Source organism: Rhinichthys klamathensis, unplaced genomic scaffold, assembly GCF_029890125.1.
Source record: "Rhinichthys klamathensis goyatoka isolate OS25496 unplaced genomic scaffold, OSU_Roscu_1.1 h1tg000294l_1, whole genome shotgun sequence".
NCBI lineage: Eukaryota > Metazoa > Chordata > Actinopteri > Cypriniformes > Leuciscidae > Rhinichthys > Rhinichthys klamathensis.
In genome coordinates, this window is record NW_026606813.1 from 96,808 (window position 1) to 122,809 (window position 26,002).

General features: G+C 41.6%; 1 protein-coding gene across 1 annotated transcript; it reads left to right on the forward strand.

The window, feature by feature from the left end:
• Window positions 1–10,280: 10,280 nt before the first annotated feature.
• Window positions 10,281–24,424, forward strand: si:ch211-222f23.6 (uncharacterized protein LOC100141493 homolog). The gene is made up of 7 exons (XM_056269913.1): window positions 10,281–10,360; window positions 10,447–10,788; window positions 11,623–11,925; window positions 12,247–12,352; window positions 20,229–20,368; window positions 20,974–21,085; window positions 24,313–24,424. The coding sequence occupies exons 1-7, from the start codon at window positions 10,282–10,284 to the stop codon at window positions 24,422–24,424; spliced, it is 1,194 nt and encodes a 397-aa protein (XP_056125888.1). The 5' UTR covers window position 10,281.
• The last annotated feature ends 1,578 nt before the right edge of the window (window positions 24,425–26,002 follow it).

A 26,002-nucleotide genomic window follows, 5' to 3' on the forward strand; every position in this document is an offset into this window, starting at 1 on the left:
AACATTTAAACAACAGCACTTCTCTTCTTTTTCTTCTTCTTCTTCTTCTGTGGGTTTATTGGCGGGTTTTTGGTTCATACCGCCACCTCCTGTGTGGAGTATGAAGTGACTTCAGTCTACGTATCTTAAAGAGATAGTTCACCCAAAATTTTTAAATCTGTCATCATTTACACAATTGTTTGAAATTGTTTCAAACCTGTATGAATTTCTTTCATGGATAACCACACGTGATGATGAGCCCCATTGACTTAACATAGTAGGAGGGGTGAAAAAATACAGCGTAGGCTATAATACTTTAAAATGATATTATTCTGACAACATATCAACAAAATATAGCGCAGCTTCTTCTTCTTCTTCTTCTTCTTCTTCTTCTTCTTCTTCTTCTTCTTCTTCTTCTTCTTCTTCTTCTTCTTCTTCTTCTTCTTCTGTGGGTTTATTGGTGGTTTTTAGGTTCATACCGCCATGAAGTGACTTCATGTGTTAAAGAGACAGTGCACCCCAAAATCTGTCATCATTTACATGGACTATTTTAACGATGTCTTTCATAACTTTTGGGCCGGCAAGTTTCGATCCCTTAAGAAGCCTATGGAGAAGTGATCCAGCTCTCAGATTTAATCAAAAATATCTTAATTTGTATTGCGAAGATGAACGAATGTCTTACGGGGTTGAACAACATGAGGGAGAGTAATTACTGACAGGATTTTCATTTTTGGGTGAACTAACCCTTCAAGGCGACGTAATTGTAACATTGTTCAAGTTCAGGGAAGAAGGAGGTGTATGTTAAACGTAAATTTAGTTGTAAATTAAACAACAAAACGAAAGGAACGGCAGCGGCGACTGCGGCGTATAAGCACAATCAGAACAGCAGGTAATGTCCTCTCGGCCCGCCCTGCTTCACACCACAGTAATGTTAAGAAAAATGTAATACATTTGTTCATCTATGAACGTGATTTCTGCGTGAGTCCAGTCGACCTTTAAAATAAACTTCTGAGGTATTTTCTGATGAACGATTCGAAAACGCATCACATTTCACCCCAAATTGAAAGGAAATTAAACAATAAATTATGTTTTACATAAAGGTAAAGAAATGTATTTCTAGTCTTTTACCATTCATAACAGTAACATTATTAAAAATGTTAGGGTTAGGGTTAGGGTTAGAGGGTTAGATTTTAACCTAGATTTGCTGGTGTTTTATCTGATCTCATCAAGCTATATCGCCCTTATGTGTAGATTTTGTCCTGCTAACTCATTAAAGATGATGATTCTCTGATCTCAAGGATCTGAGGGACAACATGTTGGACATAGAGTGTCTGATTGTGAAGAGCCCTAAAAACAAGTATGAGAATCTTAAACAGAATTCTGTAATGTACAGGCAGCCATTTACATAAAATTAATAGCGGCGTAACAGAGTCATATATTTTGGCAGACTTGATCATCCTTCCAGCTGCGTTTTGTTTACATTTTGTGTATCTTGTTCAGTTTATCTGCTCCTCCCCCTTTTGGTTTCCGCTGTGAGTATTTAGGTCTATGTCTGGTTTGTTTATAGGTTGAACCTTCACATTCTTTCTCTGTTCGGTGTGTTTCTCTGGCCGTATTGGATTGAAACACAGGCAGGCACAAGTTAAACACAACTACAACACAGTTGTCATCGTACACACAACGACTCACACTTATTTCTAATGATGTGATTAATCCAACTGTACATAATACAAGTCAGTTCAGAGTCCCAAAATTGACTCAAAATGTTGCACTGAATGTTGATACCAATAATGTATGGAAACGATATAAGAGGTAGGAGGAAGAGTGTGTGTAAAAGAGGAAGAGGACGAGGAAGTGCAGGTGTGTATAGTGTAATCAAGGCTGGATCTGCTGTAGGGTTTGTCCCTTCTCCTGCAGAGACGACAGTGTGTGTGATGTGGAGAAACTCCTCCGGCCGGACCGATACTCCAGGGCTCTCAAGTTTTGAAGACAGGCGAAATGCGTGACACTTGATAGTTCTGCAAACATGAAGACGTGATGCAGAAGCAGAATAAATCTCTCACTGACTCTCATTCTGCCGTCGCATGACTCTTCTGGGTGACAATAACATGCTCTTCATTTAGAGTTATTTACTGTAACCCTTTTGGCTTTTGCAGTCGGTCACAGTATTGTCCCAGTATGCAAGAGCTGAATATCTATTACAATACTACACTTGTAAAGTATATTTATTATATTAAAAAAAGGGGCGTGGTAACAGAAAAACAAGGAGGCGGGACATGAGGAGCACATGGCAAACACAGACCAAGACAGAGCCATGTGCTCAAACACAAAACAAACACAGAAACATGAAACCACAACAAAACAGACAAGGCTGCCAGGGCAGAACCCTGACAGCATGGGACGTCCCCTACAAGAACTGACCATTCGGTTTTTTTCTACTTATTAGAAATGAGATATTTATAGGCCTCTGAAGTCGAATAATGTGACATTTCTCCAAAATGCTACAGTAAAATGGTTTGATATGAGGTGTGTATACTGTATGGGACGTCCCCTACAAGAACTGACCATTCGTTTTTTCTACTTATTAGAAATGACGTATTTATGAGCCTCTGAAGTCGAATAATGTGACATTTCTCCAAAATGCTACAGTAAAATAGTTTGAAATGAGGTGTGTATACTGTATGGGACGTCCCCTACAAGAACTGACCTTTAGTTTTTTCTACTTATTAGAAATGACGTATTTATGGGCCTCTGAAGTCGAATAATGTGACATTTCTCCAAAATGCTACAGTAAAATGGTTTGATATGAGGTGTGTATACTGTATGGGACGTCCCCTACAAGAACAGACCTTTAGTTTTTTCTACTTATTAGAAATGACGTATTTATGAGCCTCTGAAGTCGAATAATGTGACATTTCTCCAAAATGCTACAGTAAAATAGTTTGAAATGAGGTGTGTATACTGTATGGGACGTCCCCTACAAGAACAGACCTTTAGTTTTTTCTACTTATTAGAAATGACGTATGTATGGGCCTCTGAAGTCGAATAATGTGACATTTCTCCAAAATGCTACAGTAAAATAGTTTGAAATGAGGTGTGTATACTGTATGGGACGTCCCCTACAAGAACAGACCTTTAGTTTTTTCTACTTATTAGAAATGACGTATTTATGAGCCTCTGAAGTCGAATAATGTGACATTTCTCCAAAATGCTACAGTAAAATGGTTTGATATGAGGTGTGTATACTGTATGGGACGTCCCCTACAAGAACTGACCATTAGTTTTTTCTACTTATTAGAAATGACGTATTTATGAGCCTCTGAAGTCGAATAATGTGACATTTCTCCAAAATGCTACAGTAAAATGGTTTGAAATGAGGTGTGTATACTGTATGGGACGTCCCCTACAAGAACTGACCATTAGTTTTATCTACTTATTAGAAATGACGTATTTATGAGCCTCTGAAGTCGAATAATGTGACATTTCTCCAAAATGCTACAGTAAAATGGTTTGATATGAGGTGTGTATACTGTATGGGACGTCCCCTACAAGAACTGACCATTCGTTTTATCTACTTATTAGAAATGACGTATTTATGAGCCTCTGAAGTCGAATAATGTGACATTTCTCCAAAATGTTACAGTAAAATGGTTTGAAATGAGGTGTGTATACTGTATGGGACGTCCCCTACAAGAACTGACCATTAGTTTTATCTACTTATTAGAAATGACGTATTTATGAGCCTCTGAAGTCGAATAATGTGACATTTCTCCAAAATGCTACAGTAAAATGGTTTGATATGAGGTGTGTATACTGTATGGGACGTCCCCTACAAGAACTGACCATTAGTTTTATCTACTTATTAGAAATGACGTATTTATGAGCCTCTGAAGTCGAATAATGTGACATTTCTCCAAAATGCTACAGTAAAATGGTTTGATATGAGGTGTGTATACTGTATGGGACGTCCTCTACAAGAACTGACCATTCGTTTTTTTCTATTATTAGAAATGTGGCCTTTATGGGCCTCTGAAGTCGAATAATGTGACATTTCTCCAAAATGTTACAGTAAAATGGTTTGATATGAGGTGTGTATACTGTATGGGACGTCCCCTACAAGAACAGACCTTTAGTACTTATTAGAAATGACGTATTTATGAGCCTCTGAAGTCGAAAAATATGACATTTCTCCAAAATGCTACAGTAAAATAGTTTGATATGAGGTGTGTATACTGTATGGGACGTCCTCTACAAGAACAGACCTTTAGTTTTTTCTACTTATTAGAAATGACGTATTTATGAGCCTCTGAAGTCGAATAATGTGACATTTCTCCAAAATGCTACAGTAAAATAGTTTGATATAAGGTGTGTATACTGTATGGGACGTCCCGTATAAGAACTGGCCATTCGTTTTTTCTATTATTAGAAATGTGGCCTTTATGGGCCTCTGAAGTCGAATAATAATGTGACATTTCTCCAAAATGCTACAGTAAAATGGTTTGATATGAGGTGTGTATACTGTATGGGACGTCCCCTACAAGAACTGACCTTTAGTTTTTTTTACTTATTAGAAATGACGTATTTATGAGCCTCTGAAGTCGAATAATGTGACATTTCGCCAAAATGCTACAGTAAAATAGTTTGATATGAGGTGTGTATATTGTATGGGACGTCCCGTATAAGAACTGGCCATTCGTTTTTTCTATTATTAGAAATGTGGCCTTTATGGGCCTCTGAAGTCGAATAATGTGACATTTCTCCAAAATGTTACAGTAAAATGGTTTGATATGAGGTGTGTATACTGTATGGGACGTCCCCTACAAGAACAGACCTTTAGTACTTATTAGAAATGACGTATTTATGAGCCTCTGAAGTCGAATAATGTGACATTTCTCCAAAGTGTTACAGTAAAATGGTTTGATATGAGGTGTGTATACTGTATGGGACGTCCCCTACAAGAACTGACCTTTAGTACTTATTAGAAATGACGTATTTATGAGCCTCTGAAGTCGAATAATGTGACATTTCTCCAAAATGCTACAGTAAAATGGTTTGATATGAGGTGTGTATACTGTATGGGACGTCCCCTACAAGAACTGACCATTCGTTTTTTCTACTTATTAGAAATGACATATTTATGGGCCTCTGAAGTCGAAAAATATGACATTTCTCCAAAATGCTACAGTAAAATGGTTTGATATGAGGTCTGTATACTGTATGGGACGTCCCCTACAAGAACTGACCATTAGTTTTTTCTACTTATTAGAAATGACGTATTTATGAGCCTCTGAAGTCGAATAATGTGACATTTCTCCAAAATGCTACAGTAAAATGGTTTGATATGAGGTGCGTATACTGTATGGGACGTCCCGTTTAAGAACTGACCTTTAGTTTTTTCTACTTATTAGAAATGACATATTTATGAGCCTCTGAAGTCGAATAATGTGACATTTCTCCAAAATGCTACAGTAAAATGGTTTGATATGAGGTGTGTATACTGTATGGGACGTCCCCTACAATAACTGACCAATAGTTTTATCTACTTATTAGAAATGACATATTTATGAGCCTCTGAAGTCGAATAATGTGACATTTCTCCAAAATGCTACAGTAAAATGGTTTGATATGAGGTGTGTATACTGTATGGGGCGTCCCCTATAAGAACTGACCAATAGTTTTTTATTAGAAATGACGTATTTATGAGCCTCTGAAGTCGAATAATGTGACATTTCTCCAAAATGCTACAATAAAATGGTTTGATATGAGGTGTGTATACTGTATGGGACGTCCCCTACAAGAACTGACCTTTAGTTTTTTCTACTTATTAGAAATGACATATTTATGGGCCCCTGAAGTCGAATAATGTGACATTTCTCCAAAATGCTACAGTAAAATGGTTTGATATGAGGTGTGTATACTGTATGGGACGTCCCGTATAAGAACTGGCCATTAGTTTTTTCTTATTACAAATGAGGCCTTTAGAGATAGATAGATAGATAGATAGATAGATAGATAGATAGATAGATAGATAGATAGATAGATAGATAGATAGATAGATAGATAGATAGATAGATAGATAGATAGATAGATAGATAGATAGATAGATAGATAGATAGATAGATACACTCAAAAAAATGAACTAGGAAGGTTGTGCACTTTACATAATATATTTATATTTAGTTTACTTATAATAATTGTGTTTTTTGACTTGAAATATTTTTTTCTAGTAAGGTCCACGTAATTATGTCTCAACTTAACAGTACAAAATCCTATTGCGTTGCCTAAACACAAACCATTTATGTTAAGTGAAAAATTCTTGCATCCAGAGGGTGGCAGTATAGTGCGAGCCAACTGCCATTTTGCCCGAACTTAATTTGATTGTGTTCAATCTGCTTAAATATATGTAACATTTAAGTTTACTTAATCCACTTGTGTTGGATTACATGATTGATTTGTGTTGCATTAACTAAAACTGGGCGGTGCTTGTTAGTGCCCAGCATGCTTTGCATATGGTTGAATTAAGAGAGAATAAATGTTAAAATTAAGTGTTATTTTATGTTTTTTTGAGAAAATGATAAAAGGGGAAGACTTGATAGTGTGTAATTGTGTTTAATGTTCAATTACATTTGAATTATTAGCACCATTTAAATTACAGTGGGTTACCATTGTGGAGAAGAGTGGAGCATTTTGTTTGGCTGTGGACTGATTTATTTATTTCAACTGTTTGGTTGACTGAGCATGTTAATCTTAGCATTTAAGATGCTAATTAGTGATGGGAAGTTCGGTTCTTTTCCGCGAACCGGATCTTTCGGACAGTTCGTTTCAATGAACCGGTTCAAAAAACCGGTTCACCAGTTCTTTTACGTCCTCGCGTAATGACGTCAATTATATCATCCCGGCGGATAAAAATACTTTAAATTAAAGGCATTTGTAATCATAACTTCACTTAAATAATAGTACTCATCGTAATAATCCTCTTGGATAAGTTTCTTACATTTTGCAAACGAACCCTGTAGCCTACAGGCGATGTGAAAACGCGGATGTTTAACATGTCTTAAATATATAAAGTGCATAAGTGGTCTTCATCATTTTATTTGTAATAAACTTACATTTCGCCGAATTCGGCCCCTCATTTAAGTCCTCGGTTCACCCGTGCTGCGTGCTCATCAGCACATCATCAGTTGGCTGAAAGAAAGTTCTGTTTAGAGACGGTGCTATCACGCATGCTCAGTATCTCCAGCTCATCGGTTCTCCGTATCGAACGTGTCCGAAAGAAACAGTTCTCGGTTCTGTACTGGTGATTCAAGAACTGCAACAACCAGTTCTTGACTCCAGAACCGTAGCATAGGCTGTGTGCTGAGCTGAGAACTGCTGAAACCTGAATATACAGTCGACAAAACTAAAAAAATCGATGCATGTCTTTCTTCTCCAATATGTTTAATACGTTATGTTTTAACACATTATAAACATTTACTAAGCAGTACTGTGCAGTGTGCACCATTAAAACTTTGGCAAGAGTTTACATCAAATATTTATATCAACTTACTTAGAAATTAAATGAGCAGTTCCTGAAAATATTATTTTAATAAATGTTTAGTTTGACAGTTTTACAATCCATTCATTGTGTTTCCAAACTTTAAAATAATACAGTGATAATACAGTAATTATGTGATAAACATGTTTCCAACATGTTTTTTTTTATTACACTTACTGATGTTCAACTAAATAAATACTTAAGAAACGTACATTTCGTCCCTCAGAAAAAAATTGCACGCGTGCTCAGCTCATCGATCAGTTGTTCTCATTATGTCGAACGTGTCCGAAAGAAACAGTTCTCGGTTCTGTACTGGTGATCCGATAACCGCTGTACATGTGCGTTCGGTAGTACGCGCATGCGCAGTATCAGCTCGTGCTCATCACTCTCAAAAACAGCACGTTTCAAACTGTTGGATTTACTGGAGTGAAATATACTCCGGGATATTGGTTTATTTCGAGTCAGAGGGACTGTCAGGCATGTCTGAAAGTGAGTAACTTTAGTAACTTGTGTATCAGCACTAACGCAAGACGCAAACTGTTTCGAACGATTCAGTCCGATTTAGTGTACTGGTTCGACCGGTTCACTAAAAAGAACCGGTTCAAAAGAACGATTCGTTCACGAACCGGCCATCACTAATGCTAATATGTGCTACTGCTAGCAAATAGCTAGCTATAGTCTAACAATTTAATTATGTGTTACTAAAATAAATGAAATATTAATGAATGAATGAATATAAAAAATACCCGAATCATGTCAGGAAGCCTTTAAAAAATCACTTTGAGACTACTTTAATAGGGTTGCTTAAAATGACCTAATTCCATGATGTTGAAGTTACATGAACAAATTATGTTGAAGTTAAATGAACAAATTATGTTGAAGTTACATAACAAATTATGTTTGTTTAACATAACCTAGTTATGTGGAACCTGTTGACGAAATAAAATTAAGTAAAGCCAACATATCATTTTTTTGAGTGTAGATAGATAGATAGATAGATAGATAGATAGATAGATAGATAGATAGATAGATAGATAGATAGATAGATAGATAGATAGATAGATAGATAGATAGATAGATAGAGAAAAAGACCAAGAAAGAAAGAAAAAAAGATAAATAGACAGACGAACGGACTGAAGGATCGATCTGGGCAACTCAAGCGCTCTGAAAGCGCGTTCTTTCTCTGCTGTTACTGAAATTACCGTATTCATAGTAATAGGCGCACACACTTTTTTTTTTGGCGGCTGGCTTGACCGTGTATTTTCAAACCGCGGCTGGCTTGACCGCAGTCTTCTTTTCCCCGGTTCGAGTCACTGAAAGTTCCCTGAGAATGTCTATATATATCACATATCTTGTGAATCTATTGTTTTTTCCTTTTCATATTTGGTATCATTTTAAAAAGTCTCAGTGCGATTGCTATAACAGTCTCAATTTCATTGGCAGTCATTATGAGAAAGATTGAAAACTTAGGAGAATTCTGTTCTCCTTTTTCTCTTCAAAATATCCGAAAGCCAAGGTGTTATGCATTAATAGACCCAAAAAAACAACTCTTGAAATGTTTTTACAACAAGCCTTTTGTTCTGGTCTGTTTCCCCGGAGACAAATCCCTGCAAGACAACAGCTGAAAACTATTCACTCGACTAGCACAGAAACGTTCTCAAGTTCCAGCTTCTCACAGTTATAAAGCAATACTGAAGACTAAAATGTCATCATTTAATATTGGTTTCAGCATAGGCGTCATTTACGGGGGGGACGGGTGGGACATGTCCCCACCACTTTTTGCCAGGGTCGATATTGTCCCCACCACTTTTGAAACATCTCGCGTCACAGATGTACCAATACAAATAAAACATCTCCAGTTAACTAGCAGCATTCGTTTCATTCATTTGTTAAATAAGACGCGATCTAGCGCTGAAATGTGTTGTCTTCACTCGGACGCGCGCTTCAATCCGTTGCAGAGATTCTATTCGTTCCAGAGAAATCACAATTCAAAATGCACACAAACGTGTCCCTGCTTCTCTGGGTTCTAATCCGCACTCGTATAGTTTTTTTTCCCTCATCAAAACCGATAATGTTTATCAGTGATAAAGTATATCAAGATTCTTGATATACAACCACTGATAAACATTATCGGTTTTGATGAGGGAAAAAAAACTATACCGAGTGCGGACTAGAACCCTCAACCTCCGACACGCGTGGCAAGAATTCTGCCACTGGACTATCACAATACATATACGTGAACGTAAAAATTCACGATACTAACAACATTATATTAGATCTCATTTTACGACCAATTAAACCCAAAGTACCATCACATTTTTGGTCGGACATCATACATTTTTATTTATTTCAATCAGTAAGCTACAGGACATCGTCTTTCAAACCATGACCTGCGCGAAAGAGAAAAAAGAATGAATGCGTCATTGTACCCAGCACTTTTGAAAATGCCCTTCCGAATGCGTCTCTGTCCCCACCACATTTCAAACCAAACTGACGCCCATGGGTTTCAGTATTATTATTACTTTTTATTAATATTCACAATCAGTTGTATTATGTATCTGTATATTACTTTTTATTTGTATCCATAATCATTTGTAATCATTGTATTTTGTGAATAGTGTGTGTGAGAGACTTTGGGACGAGCTAGACTGCATGAACATTTCTCATGCTCTCTCTCCTCCCCTCTGCCCTCCCATCAGCCTTGTCATAATCTGAGATGCAAACCATCGATGTCTGTCTTCAGATGTTTGGTTCACACTGTAGACAACATGCACGGGAGAAGAAACGCTTGCGATCTGTCACTCTATGGTCTGGTTTTGATTTATCTCAAATGCTCCAGCATAGCGGGTAAGTGACATATTTCAACTTTTGTTTATGTTAGATATTCCAGCAGATATGTATGTTCACTCACTCCTTTTCTATTAATTGTGCAGGTGTTAAGATTATGGGCCATGATACAACAGTCATGGAAGGAGGGAATGCCACTTTGTTTTGTCATCTGACTGAGACGGAGGAGAATTTAACTCGTATCGTCTGGCAGAAACAGACAAGAGGGATCCATGAGAAGCACAGCTTCTTTATCATCCACAAAGATGGGAAAACTGAACACAAAAATTATTTAAAGGACACGGTCAGATTTATTGGGAACTTTAAAGAGAATAATGGATCGATTCAGCTGCTGGGACTGTCGCTCCTGGATGATGGGATCTACACTTGCATCTTCAACACATTTCCGAGTGGACAAATTCTGACAAACATTAATGTCACAGTACATGGTAAGACTTCAGATGTTATTCTCTGATTCACTTTGGGTTTCAAGTTCAAACTAAATTGACAAATCTGTTATTTATTAACCCAAACCTATAAACTTTGTAACTCTCTTTCTTTCACAAAACACACTATTTTCATGCAATTACAATGATTGGGGACTGAAGCTTTCAAGCTTTAAAAAGAGGACACAAAAGCACCATTGTCATATTGACATATTCCAAATTGCGTACAGTTTGGGGAAACACGAAGGACGAATAACATGGTGACAGGATTTTCAGTCTTTCGATGACTTATTGACAGTCATTTAAATGTTTCATGAAGATATTTCCCCTCACAAACATGGTGTAAATCAACACCTGGAAAGTAAATTTAAATTAAAATAGATAATTCTGTGATCCTGTTACACACCCTTCATGTTTTTCCAAACCTGTATAGAATTTATTTATTTAATAATAAGGGGATGTTTTCTTTCCCCTACAATTACTATAAAGTTCCTCATGTAAATCTACAATATGGTTTCACAAGATTTGTAATATCGCAAATGAGTCATTTTCATCACTGCGACGATATTTGAATGGTGTTTTGTGTGTAAAGCTTCAGTCCGCAAAAAAAAAAAAAGAAGAAAGAAAGTATTTTCAGTTTCGGACGAACTACTGACAGTAATTCATGAGTATGTTTCATGAGTATATTTTCTCTCACAAACATGGTGTGTGTAGAGCAAAACTTGTAAAAGTGAAATGGCAGTGTTTAGGTATGCACATCATCTGGGCCATGTCAATTATTGGCTAATTTTTATGACTAATGTATTGCCCTTTTTATTCCCCTTTTTTTAAATGTAGTTCCTCCTGCTGTGAAAGTTATGGGAAGCACACATTTTTCTGATCATTATGACGTTACTTTGGCGTCATGTGTAGCCTCGAATGCACGGCCTGCAGCAGAAGTGTTGTGGCGATTAGGAGCTCTGGATGACTCTCTGAGAACAGAAACCAGCTGCACACAGCACTCAGACGGGACCGTCACTGTTGTGGCCAACATACTGGGTGCTCCATCTAAACATTTAAACCAGAAGAAGATCCAGTGTGTTGTAAAACACAGCACACTGACAAAGCAGCTTGAACTCGACTACGTGATAAATGTCCACTGTAAGTAACACTGTATATACAGTAAAAGTCATAAGCTAGTGTACAAATTAATAAAACAGTCAGGGGCATCACTAGGAGGTCTATGCCCCTGTATATCACATTTGTTTGTTGGTGGAGGTGGAATGCAGAGGAATGTTTTACTCCTAGAAATAGAAATTAATCACAGTCACTAATGTTTATACTTGGACAGAAGTGTAACTAGGTCAGTACAAGGTCAGCTTTCCCTCCTGTAACTAAGCATACCTAAATGTCAATGCCACATGAACAATGTTTATGATAAGCCAATATTATTATTATTTTCATATTTTTGAATTCTCTTAGATCCTCCAGAATTGGTGGTGATAATCCCTGATGATCCAACAGAGGCTGAAGAATATCACTGTTTAGTGGATTGTAACCCAGCACCGACTAGCTACATCTGGATCAAGTAAGTCCTTTGTTCCCTTTCAGTCGGTCACATTTGACGTTAGGTGGACTTCACCGATGTATTTGGATCATGCCAGGGAGCCTATCATCTTTGAGGGTTATTAGAACGAGCCAGTACACATTGGCGTGCAAGATTTTCATCTCACGCTCTGCCCCTCAGCGCGGGTATAAATAGGAAGCGGATGCACGTACCATTTGTCTTTCGTTCTGGAGCTGAACGGTTGACTATTACCCCTTTTCCACCAACAAGAACCGGGTGCTGGTTCAGAGCCAGAGCCAGAGCTGGTTCGGAGTTGGTTCGACTGACAAGCTTACTAAGAACCGGTTTGCCTTTCCACCGGCTAGAGAGCCACAACAGAGCCAGATCTTACGTCACTGCATACGTCTCATGTTGCCCAGCAACGCTAGTGCGGTAGCGCCAAACACAAACACGCCAGGCTTGTTCGAGATGCATCGGCTTCTCGCAGATCGATCGCCGCATGACATCAAAGCACTGCGAAAGCGATCCAAAAGCACAAGGAGTCGTATGATCTCCAAACACTCCCGCAGCTCTGATCGGTCCGCGCCGCTCCGATGCATCCCGAACAAGCCATCAACAATAACGGACGTTGCGTTACTATGGATGCTCATGGGTTTGCAAAAATACATCGGAATCCAACGCGTTTGTGCAGCTCGCCGTAACTTACACAGACGGATATTATAATCAAGCTGCTATTAGCTCGACTAGCTGCTATTTAAAAATGGTGGTCACAAGTTTCTTTTCGTCTTGTTGGTCACGGTAACCCCGCCCCCAGCCCCTGACGCAAGCAGTTCTTACTTTGCTCTGTTCTAGACCAGCAATGATTTGGTGCTACTTAAGAACCACTTTTACTGGTTCGGAGCTGGTGCTTTGCGTGTGGAAAAACAAAGAACCGAATTGAAACTAGGCTCCGGCTCCGAACCAGCACCAGCTCTGCCTTGGTGGAAAAGGGGTATATATGCCTCTGAAGAATGTTGATTTTCAGCGAGCGTGTGTGTCGAGCGCTTCTGGAAGAAGCCTCTCATCCGGTGTCGATATGAAAGCACGAGACAGCGGTGGGCGTGAGCCTCTAGCACTCTCAACTGCTGTTTTAAGAGCATTCTTTCTCTTTCCTTTTTTTAGTTGGTTAAAGGGTGTTTTTAGAGTGAGTGCTTCACTGTGTGAGCTGCACCATCCACTGCCAGTGTTGCAACAGCCATTTGCCCTGTGTGCTTCGGCACCTGAGAGAGCTATTTCCTGAAAGAGTAACACTGGTGTGACACATGGTTCTCAACCCTGTCCTGGAGTACCACCAGCACTGCACATTTTGTATGTCTCATCTATCACAACTGATTCAACTCATGAGCTCATTAGTGGAGACTGCAAGACCTGAAATGGGTGTGTCAGATATAGGCAGAGATAAAAAAAAAAGTGCAGGGCTGGTGGTACTCCAGGACAGGTTTGAGAGCCACTGGTTTACATGATCGTTGAGGCTGGTCTTTTCACGGATCAGAAAGAAGAGGATTCAATTTGGAGGGTAATACAGTTTATTGGAAAAAACAGGAGTGCGGCACGAGGGTAATTATCAGAAGCAAGGGCTAGATAAGGTCCTTAGTCAATGACGGCCTCAGGTAGCAAGGAAATTTTGTAATTCTTCCAGTTATTTACCTATATCTGCAAATAAATCGGAAGTGCCCTACAAATTCACAAAAAATAGACTGCTTCTGCATTGAAAAACAAGGTGGATAGCTTGAGTTTGGGGCGTAGCTACTGTAGAAGACAGAGTCCAAGTCATGACAGAGTCCAATTATTTAGATACATTTGAGTGTGTAGCAGAAGAGTGGACAAGATTTGGGACATACTATCAAGTCATAAAATAGTGTATTTTATCGGTTGCGCTCTGTCGCTTAACTACACGCATCCTGTCACGTAAACTGACCTGTCACTTATCTTGTCAAATATAAAATCCTTCATATTTTATTTAATTTAATTTCCTACTGTATTGGTAAGAAATGCAGAAGCACGTTGATCTTCCAGTCACAGGTCTTTCATGCTGAGACTCTCTTCATATTCATACATAACGATGCATTTAAAAGTGAATGGCCAAACGGATCTACAGTATATAAAAGTTCACATTGTTGTTGGAGATGAAATATAACACAGATATGTCGAAAGCATAATATGCTTTTGGACAAACTAATTTAATCTCACCTACTGTTTATAGGATGGATAGGATAGATATTGAAACACAGGGCATGATGAAAATCTAATCTTGAGTACTATACATCACTCCCATGTATTACATTTTATATCTATTTGCAGTCCATCATCCAGGCTAAAAATAAAGCAGGCCAGGCCATTGTGATGCAATTATCCTCTCAATGTCATGATCGCGGGATGAACGACAGGAAGCAGATGCAAGTTACTCTTTTAATGAAGACAAGTAGATGAATGACACACAGTACAGCCGATGGTGAAGTGACGCAGGAGCTTCGGTGGCCAGGACTCGTGAAGACGTGCAGTGAAGACGTGACGACAACGAAAACCCCAATCCACTTGAACACGACGACGAACAGGAACACCAGGCTGAACAGGACACAGGAACACCAACACCGAGGACCAGAGACAACGTTCTGACAAGGATGCAGAAACAGAGGTAAGAATATATGGGGTTGAGAGATTGCGTGCAGCTGGTGAGATGATGATGATCAGCTGGAGCGGATCCGGAGTGCCAATCATTCACGCCCACACGCACGTGCACTCATACAACAACATAAACACGAGACAAGAAGAGACCAGAGAATACGTATACCGTGACAGTACCCCTCCCTCTAAGAACGCCTCCTGGCGTTCCCAGACCCCCTTACCTGTCGATTGTAATCATCAATAAGGGAGTGATCCAGGATGTCTCGAGCAGGAACCCAACTTCTCTCCTCCGGACCGTAACCTTCCCAGTCCATCAAGTACTGGAATCCGCGTCCCCTCCGCCTAGAGTCCAGAATCCGATTAACCGAATATGTGGTCTCCCCATCTACGAGCCGCGGTGGAGGAGGAACCGGGACCGGCGGATTAATGTGTGAATGAAACACGGGTTTAATCTTGGATACATGGAACACGGAATTAACCCTCCTGTACGCGGGAGGTAACTTGAGGCGGACTGCCACCGGACTAAGGATCTTGGTGACAGCGAACGGGCCGATAAATTTGGGTGCAAGTTTATTAGAAACGGTGCGGAGAGGAATGTTCTTAGTTGAAAGCCACACTTTTTGACCAACGACGTATACGGGAGGCCTTGACCTGTGGCGATCGGCCTTGGCCTTGGTGCGGGCCCCCACTTGGAGTAGAGTCTCCCGGGCTCTAGTCCAAGTGCGGTGACACCTCTGGACAAAGGCGTGAGCGGAGGGGACCGCAACCTCGGATTCCAGACTGGGAAAAATAGGTGGCTGGTAACCTACACTACACTCAAACGGAGATAGGCCCGTAGCCGACACTGGTAACGTATTGTGCGCGTACTCTACCATAGACAGTTGTTGGCTCCAAGAGGAAGGATTCTTGGAGACCAAACATCGCAACACTCTCTCCAAATCCTGGTTGGCTCTCTCGGTTTGACCATTGCTCTGGGGATGAAATCCAGAGGACAAACTCACAGTCGCCCCCAGTAATCTGCAAAACTCCTGCCAAAATTTGGACACGAACTGGGGTCCCCTGTCGGAAACCACGTCTGTCGGGAGGCCATGTAACCGAAAGACGTGATCTACGACTGCCACCGCTGTCTCCTTAGCTGAAGGTAATTTGGGTAAGGGAACAAAGTGGGCTGCCTTCGAGAACCGGTCCACCACAGTCAAAACTACTGTGTTACCCTGGGAGGGTGGGAGGGCGGTAATAAAATCTAGAGCGATATGGGACCATGGTCTCGAAGGCACCAGCAGTGGCTGAAGTAACCCATCTGGAGGTCGATTGGAAGCCTTACCAGTAGCACAAACCGAGCAAGCCAAAACAAAATTGTGAATGTCACGAGCCATAAGTGGCCACCAGAATCGTTGCTTGACTAAAAATCTAGTCCGATTGACCCCTGGATGGCAAGCCACATTGGAACCATGACCCCACTGAATAACGTCTGACCGTAATCCCTCCGGCACGAATAATCGATTCGGTGGGCAACCGGGCGGAGGCGTTACCCCTTCCAAGGCCTTAACGACCCTCGATTCGACCTCCCATGTGAGTGTTGAAACGAATAGCGTTTCGGGTAAAATACACTCGGGAGTAGACGGGCGCTCGGAAAAATCAAATACACGAGACAGGGCGTCGGGTTTGATGTTCTTGGAACCCGGACGATAAGACAGGGAAAACTCAAAACGACCGAAAAACAGAGCCCACCGAGCCTGCCTGGAGTTCAATCTTTTAGCGGTTTTAATGTATTCGAGATTCTTATGATCGGTCCAGACGATAAAAGGTACCCCCGACCCTTCTAACCAGTGGCGCCATTCCTCCAATGCTAACTTAACTGCCAACAACTCTCTGTTACCAATGTCGTAATTGCGTTCGGTGGGTGACAATCGATGAGAAAAAAACGCGCAAGGATGCATCTTGTCGTCTGCAAGAGAGCGTTGGGACAACACTGCACCTACTCCCACCTCCGACGCGTCGACCTCCACCACGAACTGACGTGATGAATCAGGGGCAACAAGGATGGGGGCTGAAACAAAGCGGCCTTTCAGTTTGACGAACACAGCTTCGGCTGCGTCCGACCACCTGAACGTCGTTCTGGGAGAGGTCAAGGCAGTCAGAGGTGCGAATAGTTGGCTGAAATTGCGAATAAAACGCCGGTAGAAGTTGCCGAACCCCAGAAACCTCTGCAGGGCCTTGCGGGAATCTGGACTTGGCCACTCCACCACAGCCTTAATCTTCTCAGGGTCCATCCGCACTCCTTCAGGCGACACAATGTAACCTAAGAAAGGGACAGACTGTGCATGAAAATCGCATTTCTCCGCCTTGACAAAAAGCCCATTCTCTAGCAACCTCTGAAGCACTCGTCGTACGTGTTGCACATGCTCCTGGAGAGAAGAAGAAAAAATCAATATGTCATCCAGGTAGACATATATGAATTGATCGATCATATCTCGCAACACGTCGTTGACCAATGCCTGGAAAACAGCCGGGGAGTTGGACAGCCCGAAAGGCATGACCAAGTATTCAAAGTGCCCCCTGGGGGTGTTAAATGCTGTTTTCCACTCATCCCCCTCCCTAATGCGAACCAAATGATAAGCGTTACGCAAATCCAATTTTGTGAAGACGGACGCTCCCTGCAACCTCTCGAAAGCTGAAGACATCAACGGCAAAGGATAAGTATTCTTTACCGTGATGTTATTCAACCCTCGGTAATCAATACAAGGTCGCAGAGACCCGTCCTTTTTCCCCACAAAAAAGAACCCCGCCCCCGCTGGAGAAGAGGAAGGGCGAATGAACTTGGTTGCTAGAGAATCAGAAATATATTTCTCCATAGCCTCTCTCTCAGGAACAGAGAGTGAATACAACTTGCCCTTGGGCGGAGACTTACCTGGCAGCAAATCTATAGCACAGTCATAGGGACGATGCGGAGGTAGAGAAGCAGCACGAGACTTACTGAACACCTCCTTCAGGTCTAGGTACTCCGCGGGCACGTTAGACAAATCCCCTGCTTCCTCCTGAAACACAGAAACAGGCACAGACGAACAAGCAGACACAAGACAAGACTTATGACACCCCTTGCTCCACTCCAGCACTGATCGGTGATGCCAGTCCACTCGGGGGTTGTGTTGGATAAGCCACGGGTGTCCAAGTACGATGGGGGCCAGGGGTGAGTCCAGAATATAGAACGAGATAGTTTCAGAATGATTTCCAGAGGTAATGAGGGTGACGTCTTCAGTGGCAAGGGAAATGGTGGGTAGCTCTTGTCCATTGAGTGCGTGAACTGAAATCTTGTGAGTGAGTGGTTTGAGGGGAATCTGAACATCTTGAGCAAACTTGTGGTCCATAAAATTACCTTCCGCGCCCGAATCCAATAGTGCCTGACAATCGTGCTGGTGGACTGACCACCTAAGCTTTACCGGAAGGAGCGTGGAGGTCGATGTAACAGCTGATGAGGTCTTCCTGGCGGAGATCCCACCCGATAGTAGCCTCAAATTTACCACCGGGCTGGGCCTTTTACTGGGCAGTTGTAAGCAAAGTGACCCGATCCTCCACAATAAAGACAAAGGCCCTGGGACCTCCGCCTCTCCCTCTCCTCCCGGGAAAGTCGAGCTCGACCCACCTGCATGGGCTCAGGATCGTTGCTGGAACTGACCACGTCCCTGCCACTGGACCGAGACCCGTCGACGTCTCCGAAGGTACGGGTGGATTTAGCCCGGCGCTCAACTCGAGACAACCGAGCGTCCACCCGCAGCGCCAGGTCAATGAGTCCGTTCAAGTTGGTGGGCAGGTCCAGGGCGTAGATCTCCCTCTGGACGTGGTCAGCCAACCCATGCAGGAACATGTCCCACTGCGCCTCCTCGTTCCATCCGCACTCCGCCGCCAGGGTTCGAAACTCAATTGAATAGTCCGAAACTGATCTTCCCTCCTGTCGCAACTCTGCCAGGGTCCTAGCGGCCTCACGCCCAGAGACCGCCCGATCAAAAACCTTTCTCATCTCGGCGGCGAGGGTCTGGAACGAGGCGCAGCATGGGTTTTGATTCTCCCACACCGCCGTTCCCCATAGCGCCGCCTTCCCAGTCAACAAAGTCAAAGTAAACGCTACCTTAGCCTGTTCGGTGTTAAAGGTGCGGGGCTGTAGTGCAAAGTGCATCGAGCACCGAGTGATGAACGCTCTGCAGTGGGAGGGTTCTCCTCCATAAGCCTCAGGAACAGGAAGGCGTGGCTCCGGCTGGGAGGCGCTCTCAGGTGGTGTGGGGGGAACGGCTGGTGTGGGCGGCGCAGTGGGAACTCGTAGGCGTTGGATCTGCTGGGTGAGCTCGGACACCTGCGTCACTAGGGCTTGTACTGCGCGTCCCGTGCCGCCGATCTCTCTCTCTTGGGCATCCATTCTGCGAATGCTATGGTGAATGAACTCATCCAGGGATGACGAAGACGCACTTGCTGCTTCCATCTGCTGGTCAGAACGTTCTGTCATGATCGCGGGATGAACGACAGGAAGCAGATGCAAGTTACTCTTTTAATGAAGACAAGTAGATGAATGACACACAGTACAGCCGATGGTGAAGTGACGCAGGAGCTTCGGTGGCCAGGACTCGTGAAGACGTGCAGTGAAGACGTGACGACAACGAAAACCCCAATCCACTTGAACACGACGACGAACAGGAACACCAGGCTGAACAGGACACAGGAACACCAACACCGAGGACCAGAGACAACGTTCTGACAAGGATGCAGAAACAGAGGTAAGAATATATGGGGTTGAGAGATTGCGTGCAGCTGGTGAGATGATGATGATCAGCTGGTGCGGATCCGGAGTGCCAATCATTCACGCCCACACGCACGTGCACTCATACAACAACATAAACACGAGACAAGAAGAGACCAGAGAATACGTATACCGTGACACTCAACCTATATGTATCACTTATTAGTGTAAAATGGAGGGAAACATTTGATGCTTGGATTTTAAATCTTATACCATAACAACAAAGAAGCCAGCCTGGCCCATTGAAAGCCATGGCTCGCACTGGCCCGGCGGTGGAAATGCGGCTACTTTCAACTTCAATAAAAAAAAAAATAGGGAATAAAAGTGTAATGTGTCAGTCCAGCAAGGAGGCTACTCAAAATAATTTTAAGTTTCAAGTTTCCAGATTATTGCCTTTTACATCATCACATGTATACTTTCTTATAATGTTTCTCTCATTAACAGAGTGAATGGAAGTACTCCGCATTCTGAAGGCAATAAACTTTTCATCCCAAAATCTTCCTCTGATGTGAATGGTGTGTACGTCTGTACAGCATCAACCGGGTATGGAAGTGTGTCAGGTGTGCTCTATGTGGATAACACTGGTGAGTCCTTTAATATCTTTATATTTTAAAATAGTTGTGTTTTTTATTATTATTTTATTCATATTATTCTTCTGTTTTATTTAATTCTAGTCTAGTCTATAGGCATGTAGCATAGATATATGTACACTAGATGTTGCCTTTGGGTTCTAAGCATGCGTCAAAACCGCCGCCATCTTGGAACAGGGGTCTTGTCATAGGAAGTAGCTAGGTAACGGTGCTATCTCCGCCTGTACTTCTAGAATGTTTTTTTTTATTTTTTTTATTTTTTATTTCTCTGGACTCAATGATAAATACATGTTTGACCATTGGAACGAACCAAAAAAACTAGAAAATCGCATTCATGACGATTTATGTTGATTTTATTTCCGTTAGACCTTTGCCTACACGGACGCTTATGCATTAAAGAGGAGGGGCTCCCCTTTTCCATGATGGCGGCTCTATTGACGCATTCGTTCCAATGAACTGCCGTAGCCAAGGCGACATCTAGTGTATATATCTATGGGCATGTAGGAACAGAAGTAAATCAACACAGAGACAACAATATTCATAGACAAAACTTAAATATGTCACCTGACAGTTCTCCACTCTTATTCCATGTTTTGTAGGATCCACTGATGTCTGTTGGGATCTGTTGGGTTTTATCTCCAGCTGTGCCATCCTGGGATTTACTGTGGTTTTTATTCTGCTCAGTGTCTCGAGGTCTAAAGTTCTACTGAAGTAAGAGTAGATTTTACTAAAGTAAGCACTATTAATTATAAATCATCATAGGTCATCTCATGGTAAAGTCCACCACAGCTAAACTGATGTGTTGTGACAGAGCAGTGCTGGGGAAGTACCTCAAAAACTTCCGATTACTTCTCTAAAATTGTACATTTGTCAAAGTAAACACGAATGACTTTTACATTGCTTTCTATAACATTTACAACCGTTGTGATATGTCTGTATCTGCCCATGTCATGTTTTATGACTGTTTCAATGCTTGTGTGTGAATTATGCGTGCATTTGTTTAATTTGTTATTCTTGGGTGTGTTTGAGTACAATCTCTAGAAAAAAGGTACTAAAGCTGTTACTGTGGCGGTGCAAACTGAAAAATAAAGTGACAAATGAAAACAAACTGAAAGTCCATGAATAACAAAACGAACATAAGATAGCATTTCTAGCACTTTTAGATTTGACCATCCACCCTCCTTTGTGTGCATGTTATCTCTAAACTCTTAAAAACCTTATTACCTTTTGTTTTACTTAGTTGAGAATGAGACATTTGTACCAGTCACACTGAGACATTTCAAACGATACCAAATATGTATAACACTCGATGATAATCATTCACATTAAACCATTTAGATTCTTGTGTGAGTTTGGGTGATCTCTGCGAGAGTGGATCATGAGGGGGAGAAATGTAGATTAGTGTCTCAATAGTGCACAAGGGGGAGTTCAAATGTTAATTTTCAGCAAGGTCCTTTGTCCACTCGAGGAGTGGTCAATCCTCTTCCAGTTTTTCCAGCTTTTCTCCTTGATCCCGTGGGTCAAATTTGGATGAACACTTACGAGTTCACAGTAAGACGGTTGTTGTAATCCTTGAGATGTAACTCAAAAATTGACTTTGCAATGTTAGCATCTGTCGAAGCTTTCAGAGGGCTGTGTTCACCTGCAGAACATCCGGTCTCACCAGGTGTATGTAGTGCGAGTTCAGCAGGATGAATGGGTTCAGGTTTTCTTCCTGTGGTTCACAGAGTCAATCTGGACCTTTGTGACTTGTGCAGTTGACGTTTCATTTCTTCATGAAGAAACTTCTGATTCTGTGGCACCTTCCCCATGATGATAATCTGTCCCTTCTTGACCAATCCTGTCTCCTCCAGCGGTGCGGTTGTCTGGGCAGACCGAAGGATAAAGGGGTTCTCCTTCACTGTAAAATCCAATTTGTAAACCTTACTTAAAAAAAGCATGCAAACCGATTGCCTTGAAAAAAACGAGTAAAGTGAAACAGGAATAGTCTGTAGTACTAACACTACTCACACTACTAACACACACTTTAATGCACTGCTGCCTCTCACTGGTTTGGTAACGTTTGGCCACTAAAACGTCAAGTTTTAGTGTTTGTTTGTGTGGTAACAAAGAAACTCACAAAATGGTTAGAATGAATGCTAGGCTAGTTCCATCAACTCAGAAAGGTGGACTAGCTAGCCCTCTATGGACAGACAGTGAGTTCAAGTCATTGTTAGGAGAGCACATGGACTCCATAGTGACTGAGTCAGTCAGATTGAATTTGACAAAGAAATTTGGTATTCACCCAAAAAGAGTATGGTCTATTGAAGAATGCAAAAAGGTGTTAGGTTCATGTATCAGGAAGAGAAACCTAAAAGGCATTATTTTCTGTCACATGGAATTTAGCTTATCCATTGTACAAGAGCAAGTTCAGTGTATTGTGAAGTTAAAAGAACAGAACAAACAATTGCAGACTCAAGTGTCCTGTTTCAAGACAAAGATGGGCCATAACAAAACCTCGTCAAAATGTGACTCAGAAAACCAACAGTCAGATGAAAGCTATCCTGATTTACAGTTTTTTGATAGAATAGAGGACCATGTCAGTGCTGTATTGATGAAAGATGTAAATGCAGTTAAAGTGTGTGGAGCAAGCCAAAAGGCTCAGAGTAGGGGAAAAGGGATTGATCCAGATATCGAGAGAATTGCTGAAAGTTTGCCATCAGTGCAAAGAAATTTTTCGGAGTTTAGGAGAGAATTGTCAAAAAAGATGCGGCTCTACGATATGTCTCTAGCTGAAGTCAACCAGCTAATATCACAGATCTTGACTGAGTCAGAATTCAATGATTTTGAAAATGCTGTAAACAATTCTGAACTACAGCATGCCAGAAAAGATGAATTGAGAGAGGGAGTTCTGAGAGTGTTAAAGAACATTGTTGGACCAAAAGTGGACTGGTCAAAGATCACTAGATGTGTACAGAAGAATTATGAAAAGGTATGTGAGTACACAGAAAGATTTTGTCAGACAGCTGCAGCTTACAGTGGGATTGTTGACACTTCAGAGAAGGCGCTAGAGGACAATGGTGCCCTCGTTCGCACATGGTTTGATGGCCTTTTGTCAGAGCATAGAAAAGCATTGCCTTTCTTAGATGTCACATGGGACACTAGAACCCTGCAAAACAACTTGGACAGTTTAGCTGCTTGGGAAAGAGATTCTGATGTCAGGGCAAGCGTAAACATTGCACCAGCCTCCTTTAAGGTCAACACAGAGAACCAACAGAAACATGAATGTTCTAAGAGAGAGGGCAGTTGTTATTACTGTGGTAAGCCTGGATACTGGAGAAAAGAGTGTAGGAAAAGCAAAAAGAACTTTATAGAAGTTAACAATTTTGCTCAGCTCCTACTCAGTCTGCTTTCTAATTTGAAGCAGCCACTGCCCACATCATTAAACGGGTGGGGCAACATGTTGAAGTGTTAACCATTTGTGCTGTGAGTGCTTAATTCTCCCCAGTAACTTACAACAGAGATAAAAGACTTATTTTTGTTCCATAGAACAAAAGGAAAGTGACTATCTCAGCTTTTCCTTTGTGGGGACAATGGTTAAGTAAGCTCACAGCCTTAAATGTTGTCTACAGCACAGGCCCTTCATTAGTAATGAGCTGGGTCAGGCTGTAAACTTAAAATGCCCTCAATGTAGTGACCGCAATAATGAATCAAGCAAAAGTCATTTTTGTCACCATTCTCATAAATGATGTCTACAATGACTGGAGTTTTGTTAGAGGATGAAGGAGAAATGACTCACGATTGTGTTACGCAGATAAAGCTACACACTTCACAGGACAGGTAGTCAAGGAAGTGTCTGGACCACATCAAGTGATGTAAATTAAAGTAGTGGCAGTATTGTGTCAGGATAAACCTGGACTCATTGTGTCACACTGTAAAAGTTGTTCCCCCTCCCACAGGCAAATGACAGGACACGGAACAGTGAGGAGCCCAGGGAAGAACCGATTGCAACAGGCGTCGGGGGCCAACCCCTGCGGTGAAGACTACCTCATAGGCCTTCCCCCTCCCTAGTCCACCCCTACCTCACTGCTTCTATTTAGGTGTCAAACAAATTAAGAAATAGGGAAAGAAGGAACAACGATAGCAGACTCGGAAAAGTTTACAACCCCAGGGTTTGAACAAATACTGCTCTCCTGTCTTTTGTTTTCTCTCTTCCTCTGTGCAGGTACCACGTGATGGCTGTCCTGAGAAACATACGCACCGACCTCCTCACCTGCATATGAAGACACCACTTCCAGAAAACAACTAGACCCACTTCCAAGCCAACTATCACAAAAGAAGAAAAAAATACACAACGCAGAGACTACGAAACCTTCAGTCATCCATCGACATGCTCAAGATTGTCCTACTACTACACATCATGAAGATCGCACAAAATCCGGACTCCAGAAACAACATATTCTTAGAGCTGATGAATATGTCAAAAACGCCTTGTTTGCTGGAAAGAATGCTTGCACGTCACCTCCGAAGATGGCTGCATTCCAGGACTCACTTGTGCACAAACATGGTGGTCCAACAAGACATTCTGGATCTTTCAGCAAAATTACATCAAGATGACTGAAGATAATTCTTCATGGTTCAGAAACTTGATTGATCACGAGAAAATCACAGTTCCAACCAAAAAAAAAACTTCACGCACCCTAATTGCATGTTTTGTTTCTGTGGCAGCATGCAATTGCAGAAACATCAACACAGAACAAGCTTATGTGCCTGTAACTATCACAAGTTGCAAGAATGAATTTTTAATTGTTTAAATTTGTATATATTTGGGGGGAATTGAAGGAATACAAATTTGTCAAATGTTTAATTTAGGTTTCCACTCCAATGGTATAAAAACTGATAATGTTTAGTAGACGGATTTTAGATGATTATTGAGTCTCCTTTCCTGATAGTCCTGTTTTCTCTCCCTTCAGCCTAGATGTTGAATCGTTAGGTTGATTGGATTAGCTGTCGGGGAGACTTTCACCTTTTGTCTTTAATGGCTCTGGGATGGCTCTTAGGAACCAGAGTTCCTGGCCACTATCAGCTATCACAATAGTTATGCTGATTCAATTGGATTGGTAACGCCCTCAGAGTAGGGTGTGTTCCTACTTCATTTGCATGCTTTGTTTCAGAGGGACTCCACCCCAATGTAAACTCCTCCCCCTCTAAATGTATAAATTACTAGGGAACATTTCCCTTAGTTGGACGAGATTAAGATGCTACAGCGACCTAATCAAGAACATCTGCTTTAAAAGATACCTCTCCGTCTCCTGGTCTGCTCTTCTGACTTTTCTACACTTTAAGAAAAAAAAGTTCACAACAGGTCTCAAGTGTTTCTCAAGGTCAGGTATGGTGGTCCCATTTTAAATATCCAATTCTTCACTACCACTGTGATAATGTTAAATGGTAGTGGAATTTAAATATTCTTGGTCTGAATCACTAGCGGCGCAAGGATTTTGATTGTAGGTGGGCCTCCAAAAAACTGGATGGGTCAGTTAAAATAACCCAAACAAAAAACGGGTTCCCTTTCATCTCCGTTTCAGCGCTTTGGCACTGCTATGCTTTGCGTTTCATATTAGCTAATATTGGAGATTTTCCTTTGCCTCA